At 39.6% G+C, this 16,803-nt stretch overlaps 1 protein-coding gene across 15 annotated transcripts in view; it reads right to left on the bottom strand.

Moving 5' to 3' along the window:
• Positions 1–16,803, bottom strand: part of PCNT (pericentrin) — a 91,708-nt gene that overhangs the window by 38,127 nt on the left and 36,778 nt on the right. For 10 of the 15 annotated variants that reach the window (XM_040605149.1, XM_040605159.1, XM_040605160.1 and 7 more), the window contains 9 exons: positions 15,813–15,959; positions 14,179–14,330; positions 13,149–13,363; positions 12,466–12,677; positions 10,883–11,045; positions 9,654–9,797; positions 1,159–1,388; positions 595–714; positions 21–41 (listed from right to left, as the gene is read on the bottom strand). In XM_040605149.1, coding sequence (XP_040461083.1) covers positions 21–41; positions 595–714; positions 1,159–1,388; positions 9,654–9,797; positions 10,883–11,045; positions 12,466–12,677; positions 13,149–13,363; positions 14,179–14,330; positions 15,813–15,959 — 1,404 coding nt within the window. The remainder of the gene's footprint in view (positions 1–20; positions 42–594; positions 715–1,158; positions 1,389–9,653; positions 9,798–10,882; positions 11,046–12,465; positions 12,678–13,148; positions 13,364–14,178; positions 14,331–15,812; positions 15,960–16,803) is intronic. The other 5 variants (XM_040605152.1, XM_040605163.1, XM_040605164.1 and 2 more) reach the window with 3 other exon arrangements.

Raw genomic sequence — 16,803 nt, 5'->3', positions numbered from 1 at the left:
GTTCATGCTGTTTTCCATACCTGTAGAATCAATTCATAGTTCTGTATAATGTTCATGGAGGGGGGGGGGACCACAAAAATAAAAAACCAATAGTTAATATTTGAAACCAAGCATCAAGCAAATGAACATGTGAAAAAAAGGACTGACTTATAAACTTAAATAGGACAAGGCATGCAGACAAAGAACATTTTTTGTATTATAACGGCTAGAACTGGAAAAAACAAACACATTTACAACCCAGAAATCATCCCTCAGGTGTGCTCTGTAGAGCGGAGTGCCTGTATTGCTGTCCTCCTCGACGAATTTAAACCAGACTCGTAGGCTGTGAAACTTCTTTGTAATGCACATACTATTTCTTATGGAGATGGAAAAGAAATGTTGTAAGTTCACTCCCACTGCCTAAATGTAGTCTAGTCAGCTAGGGGAAAAACTGCAATCTGAGTGACAACAGAAGAAAAATAAAAATAAAAAAAAAAGGGGGGGGGGGGGGGGGAGGAAGTGTCTCTCAAGAGCCAGTCCCCCAAGACAATACAGGTTTTCATATTTAATTGTAGTAAATGAACTCCTTTGGCCATTAAGTTTGATTTTACTCACCCTATATTCTCTGGGCTCTCCTGAAGTCTGTGATTTTGCTGAAAGTTTTAATTGTTCTTCCAGTTTCTGAATTTCCTGCTGAAAATCATCACGTTCATGTTCCCTTTCTATAGCTTGCTCCTATAAGCCCAACCAAAGAAAATGAAAATCTTCTTTAAGAAACTTTGCATTTCATTAAAGTATTGAGTACAAGAAAAACTTGGGTTTTGTTTTTTGTGGTGAAGAAACTATGATCACTTAAAAATAATTAAGATCTTTTAGTAGTCCTGAAAGCATAGTTAAAATTACAGGGAAAGAAAGAAAACAGAACACCTTTTTGACTCCAACGTACATACAAACTATAATTAGCAATTAATAGAAAGGAAAAAATATCCTGTAATACTACAGAAAGGGAATTTAAAAACTATTTTTTTTTCTTTTACAACACTGAAATATCAAGGTCTTAATTTCAAACAAAACAGACCATATCCCATTATAGGAATCATCTTTCACATCTCAGTCACAAACCAGGAGGGATATTTATCACCTCAAAAACCATGGAAATGTGGTACCAAGCTTACTTACATCCATGAATTGCCGCTGGTTTTTGAGCTGTTTTTCAAGAACTTGAATCTGCTGCTTTAATTCAGCAACCTCCAATAACTGCGTAGCCAGGTCTTGGTTACTATGCAGCTGTTCTTCCAGTTCCACCTCCAAAACTTTCATTTGAGAGCGTAAGTTGGAATGGTCCTTTTCTGCCTGACACTGAAGCTCTAACTTCTCCTTTGCTAAAAATTCTACTTCCTTGAGTAGACCTGAGTAAGAACACAAAAATAACAACTAAGTTGTCAGTGCAGGGTACAAAAGTCAAATAGAGGTTGAGATTAAATTCAGGTACTTTGGAACAGCATCAAAACCGAAGGAAAAAAAAAAGTCTCCTGAGATGGCCTCTTAAGAGACACAAAAGCAAGTCTGATACTTGACTGCCCATTGTGTCTCTGAAAGCCATCTCTGATAAGACTACTGTACAACGTAGTCAAGGAGGACATGAGCATCTGTTCTCCACCCCCAAAGTGAATCCTGGATGGAGATATTTCTGGGCACATAGAAAGCTTTCACCTTCACCCCTGGAGACCTCACAATTCCAGACAGCCTCATCTCACTTGACCAGGAGTTCTTCAAATTCCCTCCCTAGACCCCTGCCCTCTCAACCCTGGTTCCACACTCTTCCTGTCCCAGAGGCTCTTTCCAAACCACACCAGATCTTCAATCTTCCAAGTTCATTCCATTCCAAATGTGCTCCATCCCTAGTTTAAGCCCCACACCCCACTGTTAGCCACCTAATCTCTCATACCCGTCCTTCCAACTGCCCCATCCTTCACTATTCTATCCTAGATCTTTGCCACCCCTTCCATCCCAAATTCCCATCCTACTTCAAATCTCCTCCTAATCAAGCCATCCGACACAGAATTCTCCATTTCTCCAAACTACCATGATGAGATTCTTCCTTAGCCCTCCAACATCCAGTCTCACATCAGCCTCTCAATTACTCCTCGTGCCACAATGAATACTGCTGCTGACTCCTACTACGTTGAGTTAGCAGCCAGTGCAGCTTTTCAGCGGCCACTGGTGCCCAGCTCTACCCTAAAGATAGCTGCTATGAGAAAGCAAAGTTAATATTTATCTCTGAATCTGAGTGGGGATTAAAACCCAGAGAAAAATAACGCTTACAGAGAATGACTCTAGTTCTGAGGCTACAAAGGGAACACACACCTGGGGAAAAGATGGCACATACCTGCCATATACAGACTGAAAAAGAAATACCACAAATACAAAAACATGCATAGCTCAAGATTATTTAAGTTATCAAGAGCTAATTTATACCTACAAACTGCAATTTCAATCAGTTGGATGCACCGAATACACTGTTTAGGAGACCCACACAGAGACTGTACTGTGAGTGCACTCAGAGCAAAGCTATTTTAACGTGGATAAAGCCAAGTAACCTGAACATGAAAACAGAAATCTGGCTATTTAGTATTTAAAGCAAGGTCCTACAAGAGCTCATTATTTTATTTTTCAAATGTCCCATTATTCATCTTAAATGTTTTCAGTCATAGAGAAAAAGGTAAGAGGCTATGATTCCAACAAGGACCTTAACTGGTCATCCAGCCCAGTTCCCAGAATGGGACAATTCCCTTTTCCAAGCATGATCAACAAAATCCACATGACTTCTGACCTAACACCATGTTAAGCTGCTGTTACAAACCTTCAAAAACAAAGGTGACGCCACAGCCTCCTTACAACAACTTTTCTAGTGCTCCACTATCTACAGGTACTTAATTACTTTTCTAGACACTTTAAAATATGCCAAGAAACACAAACATTTCTACGTTCATGCTTAAGAGAATAAGCATCACAAGCTTAGAATGATGCAACAGCATTTACAGTAGGCATTGAGGAAAACGTCACCACAGCAAGGATCGCTAAACAGAACGTACAGGGACTAGGAAGTCTCTGTCTCTGGAAATTAAAGAGGCTGGACAAAGAGAAATGAGTAGATTCTCTTTTGAGACAAAGATATGGACAAAACGAGCTCTCGAGGACCACAGCAAGCCTGTGATTCCATGGCTTCTCAGCTACTCAGTTATTTGTATGCACATCTCATTATGTATGCATAATCCTCAGTAGTTAGCTACTCAGGAGTTAACTATGCTTTGGTTTAGGAGGGGTAAGAATGTCTCTTTCAATTTGGCATTTCAAACTTTCAACTTCAGCATTAGACAGTATAAAATTATACTGATTCTTCTTGGTTTTGGCTTTGTCTTTCTTCCCATAACAGGCCTTCCTTACCATTCTGCTCTCCTCTTCTTTTTTCTCATCTACCTATCCATTCAATTGCATTTCTCTAGTCTCCCTTAGACTTCCTTCAGTTCCTGGTGTATGTTTTTCAGCTCACCCTTTCACATCATTTCAAATATTTTTCCCCCCTTTAAATTAATTTAATAATTTTGCAGCCCACTGCGTAGCATTAGAATTCATATTAAAATTCATATTAAAATTAAATAAATCAAACTACAATACTCCAGATGGCACCAGGCTTCTCTTGCCATTTTAAGTTTGCAAATAGTAAATACAAATCACAGGATTAATAGAGGACTTTGAAGAACTTGCTGGAGATCTACACACAGACTACAGTATCTCAAAAAGCTCTAGTTCTCGTAAGTACTTTCTACCTTTGAGTGATAATCGACAACTACATTTCAACTACATTGTACTCCAGGCACTAATCTTGCAAACTAAACAGTTACCAAGACCGCTCTCTCGGATGCCTACATAATAACAGCTGTGCAATCTCTGTGCCACATCCTAGCACCCTGCTAAATAATCACATACACAAAGCTTCAGGTTTCCTCATCAAGTGCTCACTGAGTCACGGATGTCACTGAGGTTCTGGCAGAATGGTCCATGAAGAGCTTCCCACGAAGAAATTTCTCTCACAACCCACCTGGAGCTGTAATAGCCAACTGCCAGCCTGAGGTGCAACGCAGCAAGTTATCCAAGGCTGAAACACAGCCCAGAAGAAAGCCAGCACCAGCCTGACTTCTGATAGGGGACCAACCCCCAGCCATAGCTGCACCACAGAGGATCTCTTTTACCAAGCGCTGTGTTTTGGCAGGCAGGAGGTGGGAATAAAATAACGTTCTGGTTGCTTACACATGGTATGCAGAGAAGGGCAGGTATAGCGTGTACAGATCAATGTGCGCCCATGGGAAGGGCACACGTGTAGAGTGGCCCTCTGTGAAAAGAACCGACTTTTGTGAAAACAAGCACAGAAATTTTTCCTTCTATATCCTAAGAAACATGGTCATTAACAAGTTGAAGGCTGCTTTTTAAGCTTCAAAAGGAACATTATTCTTTTCTGACGAACAAAATACCGATTAGCTAAAACTACACTAAAGCGTCACCTCCTCAGACGGAAACGTAAGTTAATGAAAAAAAGCAATTAGGCTAACAGATTTTACATAGAATTGAAAATGTTTCATGGAAAGCAAGTATCAAATTTCGGCAAGTTCAAATAAGTGTAAATTTGTTTGAATAATGATTTTTTTTTTTTAAAGCACATGTTCCCCAAGTGTATAAATATAATTTCAAGCAACATTAATAGAACATCAATCACAGGTTTGTTTCTTTGTAGGGACAAGCCTGCTATTTTATTAATGCTAACTCAGATCATGCAATTCCACTTCGGTAAAGCCCCAGCACACTCCTCCCCACTCCCAAAACCATCATTAGCAAACGCCAAGCTCCATTCTAAGTGCATTTTATTAGCAAGGCCATTCTACTCACATTAGTGCTCCACATCAAAAAGGGGAAGAAGCATCAGCTTTTCAAGGAAGAAGCCATGTCAATCAACTCCAAACAACATGACTTCTATTTATTATATTTTCCACATACTACAAACAACTCCAAGCCAGAGGAAGAGTACTACTGATGGCTGGGATGGGAGAAAGGGGATGAATTTTAGGGCTTAGCACTTGCAGCAAATGCAAACTGTTCAAGTTCTAATGAGCTGCTGGCAAGAGCTGGCCTGCAGCTACTGGGAGAACATCAATCCTCAAATGCACTCCAACCAGCTAGGTTAGACATTCCCTCTCACTGAGCCAGCAGCACCAAATTTCAGGACAGTGAGGTGGTTACCAAAAGTACGATAAATAAAAATAGTGTTTGAGGGAGATCTGAATGGACAGAAGGAATAAAGATATAGTAATGGACAAGACAACCCAGTACAGCTTTTTAACTCTAACAGGAATTTACCCAGACAATTCTTTTTTTATTCACCTGAGGGACTTTGTTTACCCACCTCACACCCTCTAGGGGAAAAGAAAAAGTCTAGAAACAAGAGGCAGTGAATATGCAAGAGAACACATTTACGAATATAGATGTGCATACAAATAAAATTAATCTAAAAACATGAAGGAATTATATTTTGAGTACATAATCATCATCAGGGCAGCTATGAATTTATCACATCTAAATGTTAGCTACTCAGGAGTTAACTATGCTTTGGTTTAGGAGGGGTAAGAATGTCTCTTTCAATTTGGCATTTCAAACTTTCAACTTCAGCATTAGACAGTATAAAATTATACTGATTCTTCTTGCTTGTTTTTGGCTTTGTCTTTCTTCCCATAACAGGCCTTCCTTACCATTCTGCTCTCCTTTTTTCTCATCTACCTATCCATTCAATTGCATTTCTCTAGTCTCCCTTAGACTTCCTTCAGTTCCTGGTGTATGTTTTTTAGCTCACCCTTTCACATCATTTCAAATATTTTCCCCCCTTTAAATTAATTTAATAATTTTGCAGCCCACTGCATAGCATTAGAAGTCCAAAGCTACAACCTACTCCATCCTCTCAAAAGGAAAATGAAGTTGGCAAACATCAAGATAATGGCACAAAGCACTTTAAGCCTAATGACAGCAAAACTTTTTTTCCCTTAAATACTTCGATCAGCAAATTGAATGTTCTTAGTTTTAGTTGTTTTCTGATGCATCACAGAAGTCATAACTTTTTTTTGCCAGGATATTCATAATCCCAGTAATTTGTTTGGCCTATTTATGAAGTACTATTCCTCTTTGTTAAAATAAAATTAAAACTACCAATTCATTCACTCAGTGTTACAGCAACACAAACCAGAAAAAAACCCACACATCATTACAAACCTGAACCTTCTTTTTGTGCTACATTAGCAATAGGTGTTCCTAGAAATCAAAACACACAGACATGTACAAAACAAGAATGGGACATTGTGATCCATTCCATCTTCTAAATCACTAAAAAGTCATATATAATACAGATAGTTCCTACCTTTCATTTGGCAAAAATGCATTTCATCTGTATTATCACTCAAAGCTCCTGATGACATGTGTTGATCCATGCCTGTAATTGGACTGGAACTACTACAGAAATGGTTTTACATTATAACCATACAGGTTTGTTGCAACATTCTTGGCTAGTCACTTATGCATTTTCTAAGACAATCAATATTCTCTTTTTGCAATTTTCCCCATAGACAGATAGAATAATTAATGCCTCAGACCCCACTTTTAGTTCCTGGCAGGAGACTCAAGACAGGATACAGTCCAGCAGGACTCACTGGCACAGACTTACAGACTCTCTAATCTGTCATACATTTCCACGACACACAGATGTACTTGTGTTCAACAATACCACAGAATGATTTTGTGTTTCCTGTGGGACATATTGCTCAATGACATAATCACTGTTTTAAAGCAAGCACAACATGCATTTAGTTTCGGTTACAGCCCCCAGATCTGTTTATGTTCTCCTGTCTCTCCCCTGAGGGAGAGAGGTCTTCACCCACCTCCTCTTCCTCTCCTTACTGGGGCAAATGAGTGTGGGCTCTGTAAGCCAGCACAATCTGCAAGAGACCACTAACCAATTTTCTGTTAAGGCAATAGGAAGTTATTATTAAGATGCCATTATGAGAGGTCAGAGACAGACACAACTTAACACTAACAAATGCATACTATACTTTTTAATAGGGCCAGTAGCGATAGGACAAGGGGTAATGGCTTTAAACTAAAGAGGGTAGATTCAGACTAGATATAAGGAAGGCATTTGTTATGATGAGGGTGGTGAGACACTGGCACAGGTTGCACAGAGAAGTGGTAGATGCCCCATCCCTGGAAACATTCAAGGTCAGGTTGGACGGGCTCTGAGCAATCTGATCTAGTTGCTGGTGAAAGGGCTGGAAGGCATGTGGTATGAGGAGCATCTGAGGACTCTGGATTTGTCTAGTTTGGAGCAAAGGAGGCTGAGGAGCTACCTCACTGCTCTCCACAGCTGCCTGAGGAGGGGACACAGAGAGGGAGATGCTGGTTTCTTTTGCGTGGTATCTGGTGATAGGACATGTGGGAATGGTTCACGGCTGCACCAGGGGAGATTCAGACAGGACATTAGGAAGGATTCTTTACTGAGAGGGCAGTGAAAACCTAGAAGAGGTTTCCTAGAGAGCTGGTCAATGCCCCAAGCCTGTTAGTGTTTAAGAGACATTTGGACAACGCCCTTAATAACGTGCTTTAACTTCAGGACTGACCAAAAGTTGTCAGGCAGCTAGAGTAGACAATTGTTGCAGCTCCCTTCCAACTGAAAATACCGTATTCTGTTCCACTTGAAAATGTCCCTGCTCACTGCAGGAGGGTTGGACTAGATGACCGTTAAAGGTTCCTTCCAACCCAAACCATTCTACGATTCTACGTAGAACATAAGCATTTTGATTGCACTGTATTTGAAAGGCCCAGTGCAGAGCCAAAAGGAAGAACATGGAAGGATGGTGGTCCACAAGAGCAGGACAGTGGTAGCATCAAGATTCCGAAGAGAGGTGAAGAGCAGCAAGGTGAAGAGAAGATGAGATGGGGTAGAGAAGAGAGGCAGGCAAGAGTTACAGAGGAATGATACAGTAGGGCTGAAAGGCAGGAGTCTACAAGAGAGGCTCCTGAGAAGAGGACAGATAATTGCAACATACAGACAGTGTCCAGTCAGACACATCCCTCCTGTAACACTTAGGTCTATACCCTGAAACCTAGATTCTTTACATTCCTCTACTACCGACAATGGAGAAATTCGCTAGAAAATTCTTTCCTGCCGTCTTCATTTCATGTACAACTACCTGTCACATAGTCTGCTCAGGCAGTAAAGGAAACGTAGTTGAAGGTGGCACTGTGGTGACATAGCTGAGGGCACTGTAAAGTTGGCCTTAGCAGAAATGGAAAGGCAGTAATCCCAAACGATAAAATTTCTACTGGAAGACAATACAGCGAAATTCACTTACAGAAGTACTAGAACGTCATTAAGGCTGCAAATTCAAGAAGTTAAAGCTATATAATGCTATTTAAAAGATTCACAGATTCATTAGTAAGAACCAGCATAACCTAATCTAGAGTTCCTGTGTAGTGCAAGTCACATAACATCTCTGAATTTTCTTTTGTGAATGCAAGAAGTATCTTACATGTAAGCCAGCTATATTACTGCGATTCTTCAGGATCTTAATTAAATCACTGCTGTCACTGCTAAAATGCATGCTCCTTCATTTGCAGTGTGAGTTATCACAGCACCAACTTCCACTCACTGAGTGTTACTAGACTCCATCAAGGATGTTGCAGTTCCCCACACCCTGTAATATCCCTCCCTACCCGCTCCCCATCTCCCCTGTTCCCTACAGGAGCTCCTTGTAGCTAACTTACATCATAGTCACATACTCTGTGGGGCTGAGGGAGTGATGGTGTGAAGGAAGGAGTTACGTAGATTTCTTATTTCAATCTACTTATCTGAGTTTGATTTGGTATTTCAGTGGCTGGCTGTGCCTAGCAGTGAGTCACCCTTCACATAAAAGTTAAGGATACAGGCCTCACTTTATCTTCTCCAACACTATTTCATTCAGCTTTTTCAACCCATATACTTTCCTTTAAAAACCTAAACAGACTTTGAGCTTGATCATTAAAATCTTCCCACGGTCACCCTTACTGATCACGTGCATGTGTTTTGACAGAACAAGGCTGGGGAGCGGGGGAAAAGCTTATGTATGAAACAAAGCATACTTCATCAGCACAATTTTTTCGTAATTCAAATTATCTCCCAGGAGTATTCTATTTCTTCCATCATTATTAAGCTATCTCCTTAGTCCTGGAAGCAGTGGAAAGCCTTGAAGCTCCAACTCTTCTCTGACTGTAGCGTCAAATAACCAGCATTTCACTTGTTAATTAGGTGTTAATTATCTGTTGCAACTAACTACCTGTAGTTAATACAAGCTTCATTTTCTGAGACACTTGCCATTAAGACTAAAACAATAGGTTTCACTAACAGGGCTACTGCCAAAGCAAAGAACCAGCTGCTTTATTTTATTTTCTGCTTTTAAAGGAAGACCCTGCTAACCTCTGTATCAGACTGAGCTGCTCACTAAGTCATAAAACCACAGACTGATACATCACAGAAATGCTGCAGTGTTCCCTGACTGGAGACAATTTTGTCTTCCATTAATAGCATCACATCCACTCCTCACCAATAATTGCTTGCTCCTGGGTTAGCTCCTGGAAGCGTTCACGCATATTCTCCAGCTCCACAACAAGGCGACGTTCAGATTCTTCTTTCAGATTCAATGCCTCTTCCAGTGCAGCTTTTTCTGCAACATAGCCTTCAATAATGCCTAAAATCCCAAGTCAGAATGCAAATAAAGCAACAGAGAAACTCACCTGTTGGAAAAAAGCAGCTTGAAAACATGAGTAAACAATTTTTTGTAAACAGTGGAAGATAATATAGAAAGGAAGCAGCGCAAGGTGACTTAAATTTACACTGTAGCTAGGCTTTTGGAAGTATTTGAAGGAATAAAATGTACCAATTAATGTATTCCAACAGATGTTATGAGGCTGCCATGTCACAAAATGTCTCCAAACATGTAGAATATATATGGGGGTTGGTAAGCCTTGATGGCCTGGGATCACCTCACAACACAGGACAGCCTGACACATCCTCTGCTGGCGGCAGAGGTTCAAAGAAACAGATTCTCCAGAAAGTAAGGTCAAATTTAGATTCAGAGCACAAGAAATCCAGGAAAGATTCATAGAAAGGAAGGAAACAGGATTTTGGAAAGACTAAATAAGCCTAAAGGAGTACAACTGAAGAGGAATGGAAAGCAGATGCCATGATTAGGGAGAGAAGCTCAGCTTGAAGGACATGGAAACTCTCAAAGATTCTCCTACATAAAGATGAGGACCTCAAATCGTGATCATCACAAGGGGGAAGTAGACTGATGATATGCAGTCTGTGGTAGCGCTGAGATCAACAGCCTCAGCCTTTCTGTCTCTTCTTACAGAATCTCTTTATGGCTGCACTACCATCAAACATTGCTCTTGTTCATGTGGAACCCTTCCAAGGTCAGACAGGTGGGCTGATTTACACTGGGAGTAAATTTTCTTTTCAATAATCCAAGCTCCCATGTTTAGACATGCAGGAATGCAAACTGCTGTCTGAAAAATTATGATATTTTTCACATGCAGTCAATGTTTTAAGTATAGGACTAGGCACGATCACATTGGCCCCAGGGAAATGCACGAAGAGAATTAAGTAGTACATTTGCAAGAGAAGACCCTGCTTAGCAATTTGAAATGCAGAAAATGGATTATAGACAGGCAAATCAACAACAAAAGACACAGAAAGCATATCATAAATATTTGGAGGAATGGGCTATGAATAAGTTATACTGAAATCTCTATATTGGTTTCTTTGTCTTACCCTCTGCTTTATGAAGCTCTAGGGCCAGCTGATTCTTGGCCTCACTCTCCTCGCTGAGGCACTCCATTAGTTCCTGGTGCTGACTAACCACGTGGGCAGTTTCCCGATTTCGGCGGCTGAATTCTTCTTCAAATTGCACATGGTTCTCATGCATTTTCTCTAGCTAGAAGTAAACAATTTCCCCTAGCATCAGATCGTGGATGCACATGCAATGTAATAATACTACAGACATTTAAACAAAAAGCTTCTTAATTTTTTTATAACGTTTATACATTAAGGTCCAGGGTTTTAAGTTTCATTTTAGTACTAGGTTGACTTTGCTCAAAACACCTGGACATTCTGGTGACTCTCTGTACTCACATACCTGTATTTTTGCCACAAATCTTCCTTCAGCACATCGGTTTCCTTACTCTGCATAAAAAAAGATACCTCCCTGTTGGCTAAACTGCTCAGCTTGACACTTCTTGAGCCACTTGATATTCAGAGCATCCTTAAACTCTTCAAGAGACTCAGGCATATGTAATAGACAGTGACATCATCAGGTTTCCAAGGTATGGCCCCAGTTCTCTGAGACTATCTTGCATTCCTACATGCAATGTCTCAAGTTCAAAGAAAATTACTACAGCAGCCCCACTCCCATTTAGTTTATATTTAGCTTATCCAGGTGGATAGAACGTTTCACGGACATAAGCAGAATATGCTTGAATACAGCTGATGAAGGTGACCTAGAACCTAAGTCTGCCACGACTTGGCCAGGTGCTTCAACCACAGTTAGCTACGTGCCAGAGGAACCAGCATCGGTACCCAAAACTACAAAGTTAAGCACCTCATTCTGGGAGGTACTTCTAAGATGGTGAATATCTATCTCACACATACGCTTATCTCAGAGTTGCACAAAATACCTGACGAGAAGATGGCATTTCAGACATATTCCTTCCCTTCATATTTTCTCTTAAATTAGGGACTTCTTTACTCAAGCTAATTACTGTAGTACTAAATGGTATTCTCTAAATGCATACAGTACTCAAGACATCTACCTCAGAATTACAGCTTCTCTTCCTAAAGCTGAATGACTAGACACTGCAAGACTCAGTATGGAAATATTCAAATTCTTTTATGATATTGAGTTCAGCTCCTTTTATCACAATTAAACAGTATATAATTATAAAGGATGATTGGTTGCTGCTACCTACATACCCCCCAAATATTTTAACACAGGACTATGTTTTCTTCAACCTACTAATCAATGTTGAAGCATTGATGTGAGATGCAATAAAAACCTCGCAAAAACATTTAACTCTTGGTCTCCAGAAGTTACCAAATGCATCTAAAATCTACTGAAGGCAATCAACTTATAAGTTGTTAAAAGTCTCATTAATAAGAAATGATCAAATAAGGGCAAAATCTTCACTGTAAGAAGCAGGGGATGCGTATGCCTCCCTATAATGATAACTTGTCATGCATTCACACAAAATCTATTTCTTTTTAGTAGCCTGTCCTACAGGGTGCTAAATACATAAGCCTTAGAGCAGATTTCAGATTTTCAGTATAATTACACATCTATACAGATTAAAGAGTTTTACTTGTTCAGTTGATTCTGTAACCAGTTCCAGAAGTCTCTCCACTGCAGTGCGCAATCGATGACAAATTTTCTGTATCATTTCTTCATTTTCACATGCCAGTTCTGGCTTTGTAAAAACGCTTTCACATAAATACTGGCTCAACTCAGACCCCTCATCAGTCACTGGAGACAGCTGGTTGTGCTCTGTGAGAGTTTCATCAAGCAGCTCATCTACTGAAAACACACAAACTACTTAAAAGCACAGAAAAATTACACAGAATTGGCCACACAGATAACAATTGACATCAGACAGTGACATGGTTGGTCCTGAAGATGTATTACAAGGTAAAAACTTGTACACATCAGTAACTCAATGTTGACATATCAAGACAGTCTTTCACAACGTTTGAAAATATTGTGCTATACATCAGGGCCTAAAATTGCATTCACTGAGTTCATCTCTCCTGCTCTATATCATCTATTCTGCCTTCTCCAGCAACATTTTAGTAGTTGCACTATTAAAAGAATTAAAATGAAAGAACACTGACAGCCACTATCTTAACCATGGAGCAACTTTGAAAGAAACACAGAAAACACTGCAACAAGAGATAACCCCTTTCTGAAACCCTCCACAGAAAAGGAAAAGAAAATATATTTTTCAAGAACATGAATTGATTACATCCGGTTGTACAGATTTATACTCACCTTTTTCTAGGTGATGCTTTTCTTTGGCTTTGAAATACTGCATGAATCCCATTTCTTCCATAATACTCTGATGTTCTCTAGAATCTCCACAAGCCAGACTGTCATCAAGGCAAAGACCAATCTTGCTACAGGTAAGGTCCTCAATAGCTATTGTGGCCTTCACCAACTCCGTAAGCAATTTCAAAACATGCTGATAAGAATCCTGCAGCTTTTTCCTAGAACAAAAGCATATTGAACACTTGAAAAATCGCATGCACTCAATTCAAAAGACACTTTTAACCTACTGAAAAACTGACAGCCTAAAATGGATGTCTTGCCATAGTCTGACAGTTATCAGTGAAGATTATTCAGATGACTCAGAAAAAAACGAGGTCAATTCACAGAGCAGGCTCAGCAAAAAAGCTCCGTCTTCTCCACAGGTAGATGGAGAGATCATACTACAGTCACAAGCAACGCAGGCTTGCACATCTGTGGAAGCACCAGTAGGGAGAACGCACCTACTATGTGACATCAAAATAACTAGGGGTGTTCTGGCAGAGTAGACAACAAAAACTGTATTTATGAAAACACTATTTTTAAGAAAAACATTAAACCAGTTTCTGAAAGGTGAGAGAAGGAATTCTTCTAGAAGCTTACTCAGCATGATAGCTTCTCTAACCCACACATTCCAATGACAGATCACACCAGTCCACACTGCACTGAAAGGCTTCTGTGACCAAGAGGCTTTCTCCATTTACTAGCTTTTTCCAAGATTATAGATGGTGGAAACCCCAAAACACCAGTCTCCATCAAACCACGAGAAAAAAAAGAAAAAGAAAAAAATAATCTTGCTCTCCATATCAAGACAGGTTGGTAATTTAAAAAAAAAAAACCACCACCTCAAAACCCCCTTGCAAATAAAACCATCATCCTACACTATTAATTTGAGCTGGCTTAATTTTGCCTAGTTATTGATTTCTTTATGAAAAGTGAGAAAAGCAGCAAAGGAAAACACAACTACTGATCATTATGTAACCCAAGACAGACAAACCTTTCATCCTTGGATTGCTCAATATCAGCTCTCAACATGGCTATTAAATTCCCTCCTTCTTCGTTTTCTCTGTCTCGCCGCTGAAGAAGTGTCTCCAGTTCAGAGTTGGTCTCCTCTATTTCATGGTTTAAAGACTCCACTTTCTTTTCCAGCTGTGCAAAATACAGTAACAATGCAAAGTCAATCATTTTGCCTAAACTAGGAACTTCACCTAATGATCTTATCTCCTTTATCACTTTCATATTTATCATTATCTGCTGTTATGGAAATTTGCTTCTACAAATACTAGAAATGAAGGACAGCAGAAAGCCTAAAAATGAATTATTATGTTTTTAATTCTCCTTTTCTGATGTTGGTTTTGCTTCAGGGAGCTGCCTCACTTGCATTCACTCAGTGCGTACAAGCAATGCAAAAAGCTTGTAAAAACTTCATGTCATACTTTAGTTTGCTCTTAGTTTGCTTTCATTGTTATGCTTCAAAGACACAAAGCAATGTCCTAGCACAGATTTTGACACTGTACCACACAAACCTGAACAGCAACCTGATCCAGTATCAGTGCCAGCTAATTTTCTTCTTTGCTTTGTAAGCCCTGCCTGAAAACAAGTTTCTAGATAACTGCCTTCTCACCTCATATTTATATTTTCAGATGACACCTCTATCCCATTAAAATATATAAGTATATGTATATATCCTCCGCAACCTTCTTTTGCTGCCAAACAGTTCAGTACTATTTTGTTATAAACTTTGTCTCTGAATTAAGCCAACAAATTAGTCAAAGCATCTGTTTGGGAAGAAACTCTGCAAGGAAAGAAAAGCATTCTACTCCCACACCGAGTTGCTCACCCCTCATCGCATCCTGCATGAACAGCAGGAAACAATAATACATTTCTTCTAGTAGGGGAAATTCTTAGTGTTACTCTCCATTTTTCCACTGAACATAAAGGCCTAACAGAACAGTCTAATATACCAAATTTACATTTTGGTCAGAGCTTTCTGAATGGTGAGATAAGACGTTCATGTTTTATTTCATTGTATCTTCTATTTTGAAAACTCAAAGCTATTATTTTAACGATTGAAAAAGAACTTGATGTTTCTAAACTTCTTAATTAACACAGATGCCTTTTCAAAGCTGTTTATAATGCTTTCTGGGTAAACTAGATTCAACTTAGATATTTGCTTTACAGGAGGCGTAAAGTTGGGCAAACTAAGATTATCTTTGCTACTTGTGGATCCACACTTCCCATTTGCCTGTCACTTCCTCTAAGTTACAGGTCAGCTGGTCTAACAAAAGTTACTAGAGCACGTGGAAAAAAATAAATTGACACAGATGGCATCAATATACAGACCACAAAAAGGTAAGCATCCAGCATTCTCTTATAAAGCAGCATTAATCTCCCTGAGAAATGGCTGAAGACTCATTTTCAAGCTGATCCCCAGTTTCAATTTCCATGTTACTGCTGCAGCACTCCAACCCAGAGACAGAGCCCATCATAGATTACACCTCAAAAACTAGTGATCAAAAGAGTGATACACACAGGTCCTCTACATAAACCTTGAGAAAGCTGTGAGCACTGTGCTAAAATAAAATCACAAAAACACATACATTTAAAATCTAGGTTTAATTTTCCACGCACCTGGATAATTATTGCTGCTTTTTCCTGCAGCTGGGCTGATAACATTTCCTGTTCCTTTTGGTGAGCAGCTAGTGCTTTCTCCCTGTCTTCAATCAACATATGCTCCTTGTCACGTAGTGATGCTTTTTTTTCAGCTTCAAATTCATCCTACATAAGTCACATATACTTTGATTTACAGAGAAACAACCCCAAAAAAACCCACAACCAACCTCCCCCATGCATGTTTTCCTCTTCCAATGTGCACAGTTAACACCCCCAAATCAACAAAATTATGCAGAAACTATAATTTAAAAACAGTTAGGTAGGTACAAGAACTATCTGAATGCGCTCACTGAGACCTGGGTCACTTCAGACTGCTGAGATAGCAATGAGGAACAGAAAGCAGGTAAGTCAAGAGAGAGATGGACAGAAGCCACTTTAGAGCAACTGCAAGTAGTACAACATGCATAGTACCCAGTTTCACATAGGAGGAATGATTTACCAGAACAGAACTAAAATCTACAAGGTAGATTTACATGGCTAAATGATCTAGAAGCTATTAAAGCAGATCTCACCTTTAAGTGCTCTAAAGCACTCTAAAGGAAGGGATTATTAGACATCCCCCACTCCTGCATCAGCAAATAAGGGAGGTGAAAGAAGGTCCTGGGATACCTTCCCAAAAACACTAAAAAGAACCCTGATTAGTAATTATTTCTGCAACACCAGAACCGAGAAATTATCTAAATCACAGTATAAAAAAAACTTGTGCAATTTGACCTATGAACACTGATATGCTCCAAGGTGATAGGTGCCTTTTATTTTTTTTTTTCCCCCATTGGTAAGTTAAGAAAACAGCTTTTCCCCAGGTCATGAAATAAGACTTCAGAGCAGAACATTGGCAGCCCTTGCACTGAGCACTCAAACAGCAGAGCGCTTAGCAGTTAGCAAGATCAAATGAACAGACACAACAGAGTATGAGGACTTTCCTTAACCAGTACAGAAAACTTGTTGA

This window comes from Falco naumanni, chromosome 8 (genome assembly GCF_017639655.2).
Source record: "Falco naumanni isolate bFalNau1 chromosome 8, bFalNau1.pat, whole genome shotgun sequence".
NCBI classification, from domain to species: Eukaryota; Metazoa; Chordata; class Aves; order Falconiformes; family Falconidae; genus Falco; species Falco naumanni.
The sequence above is the reverse complement of the archived record's forward strand: the minus strand, read 5'-3'. Positions and strand labels throughout refer to the sequence as shown.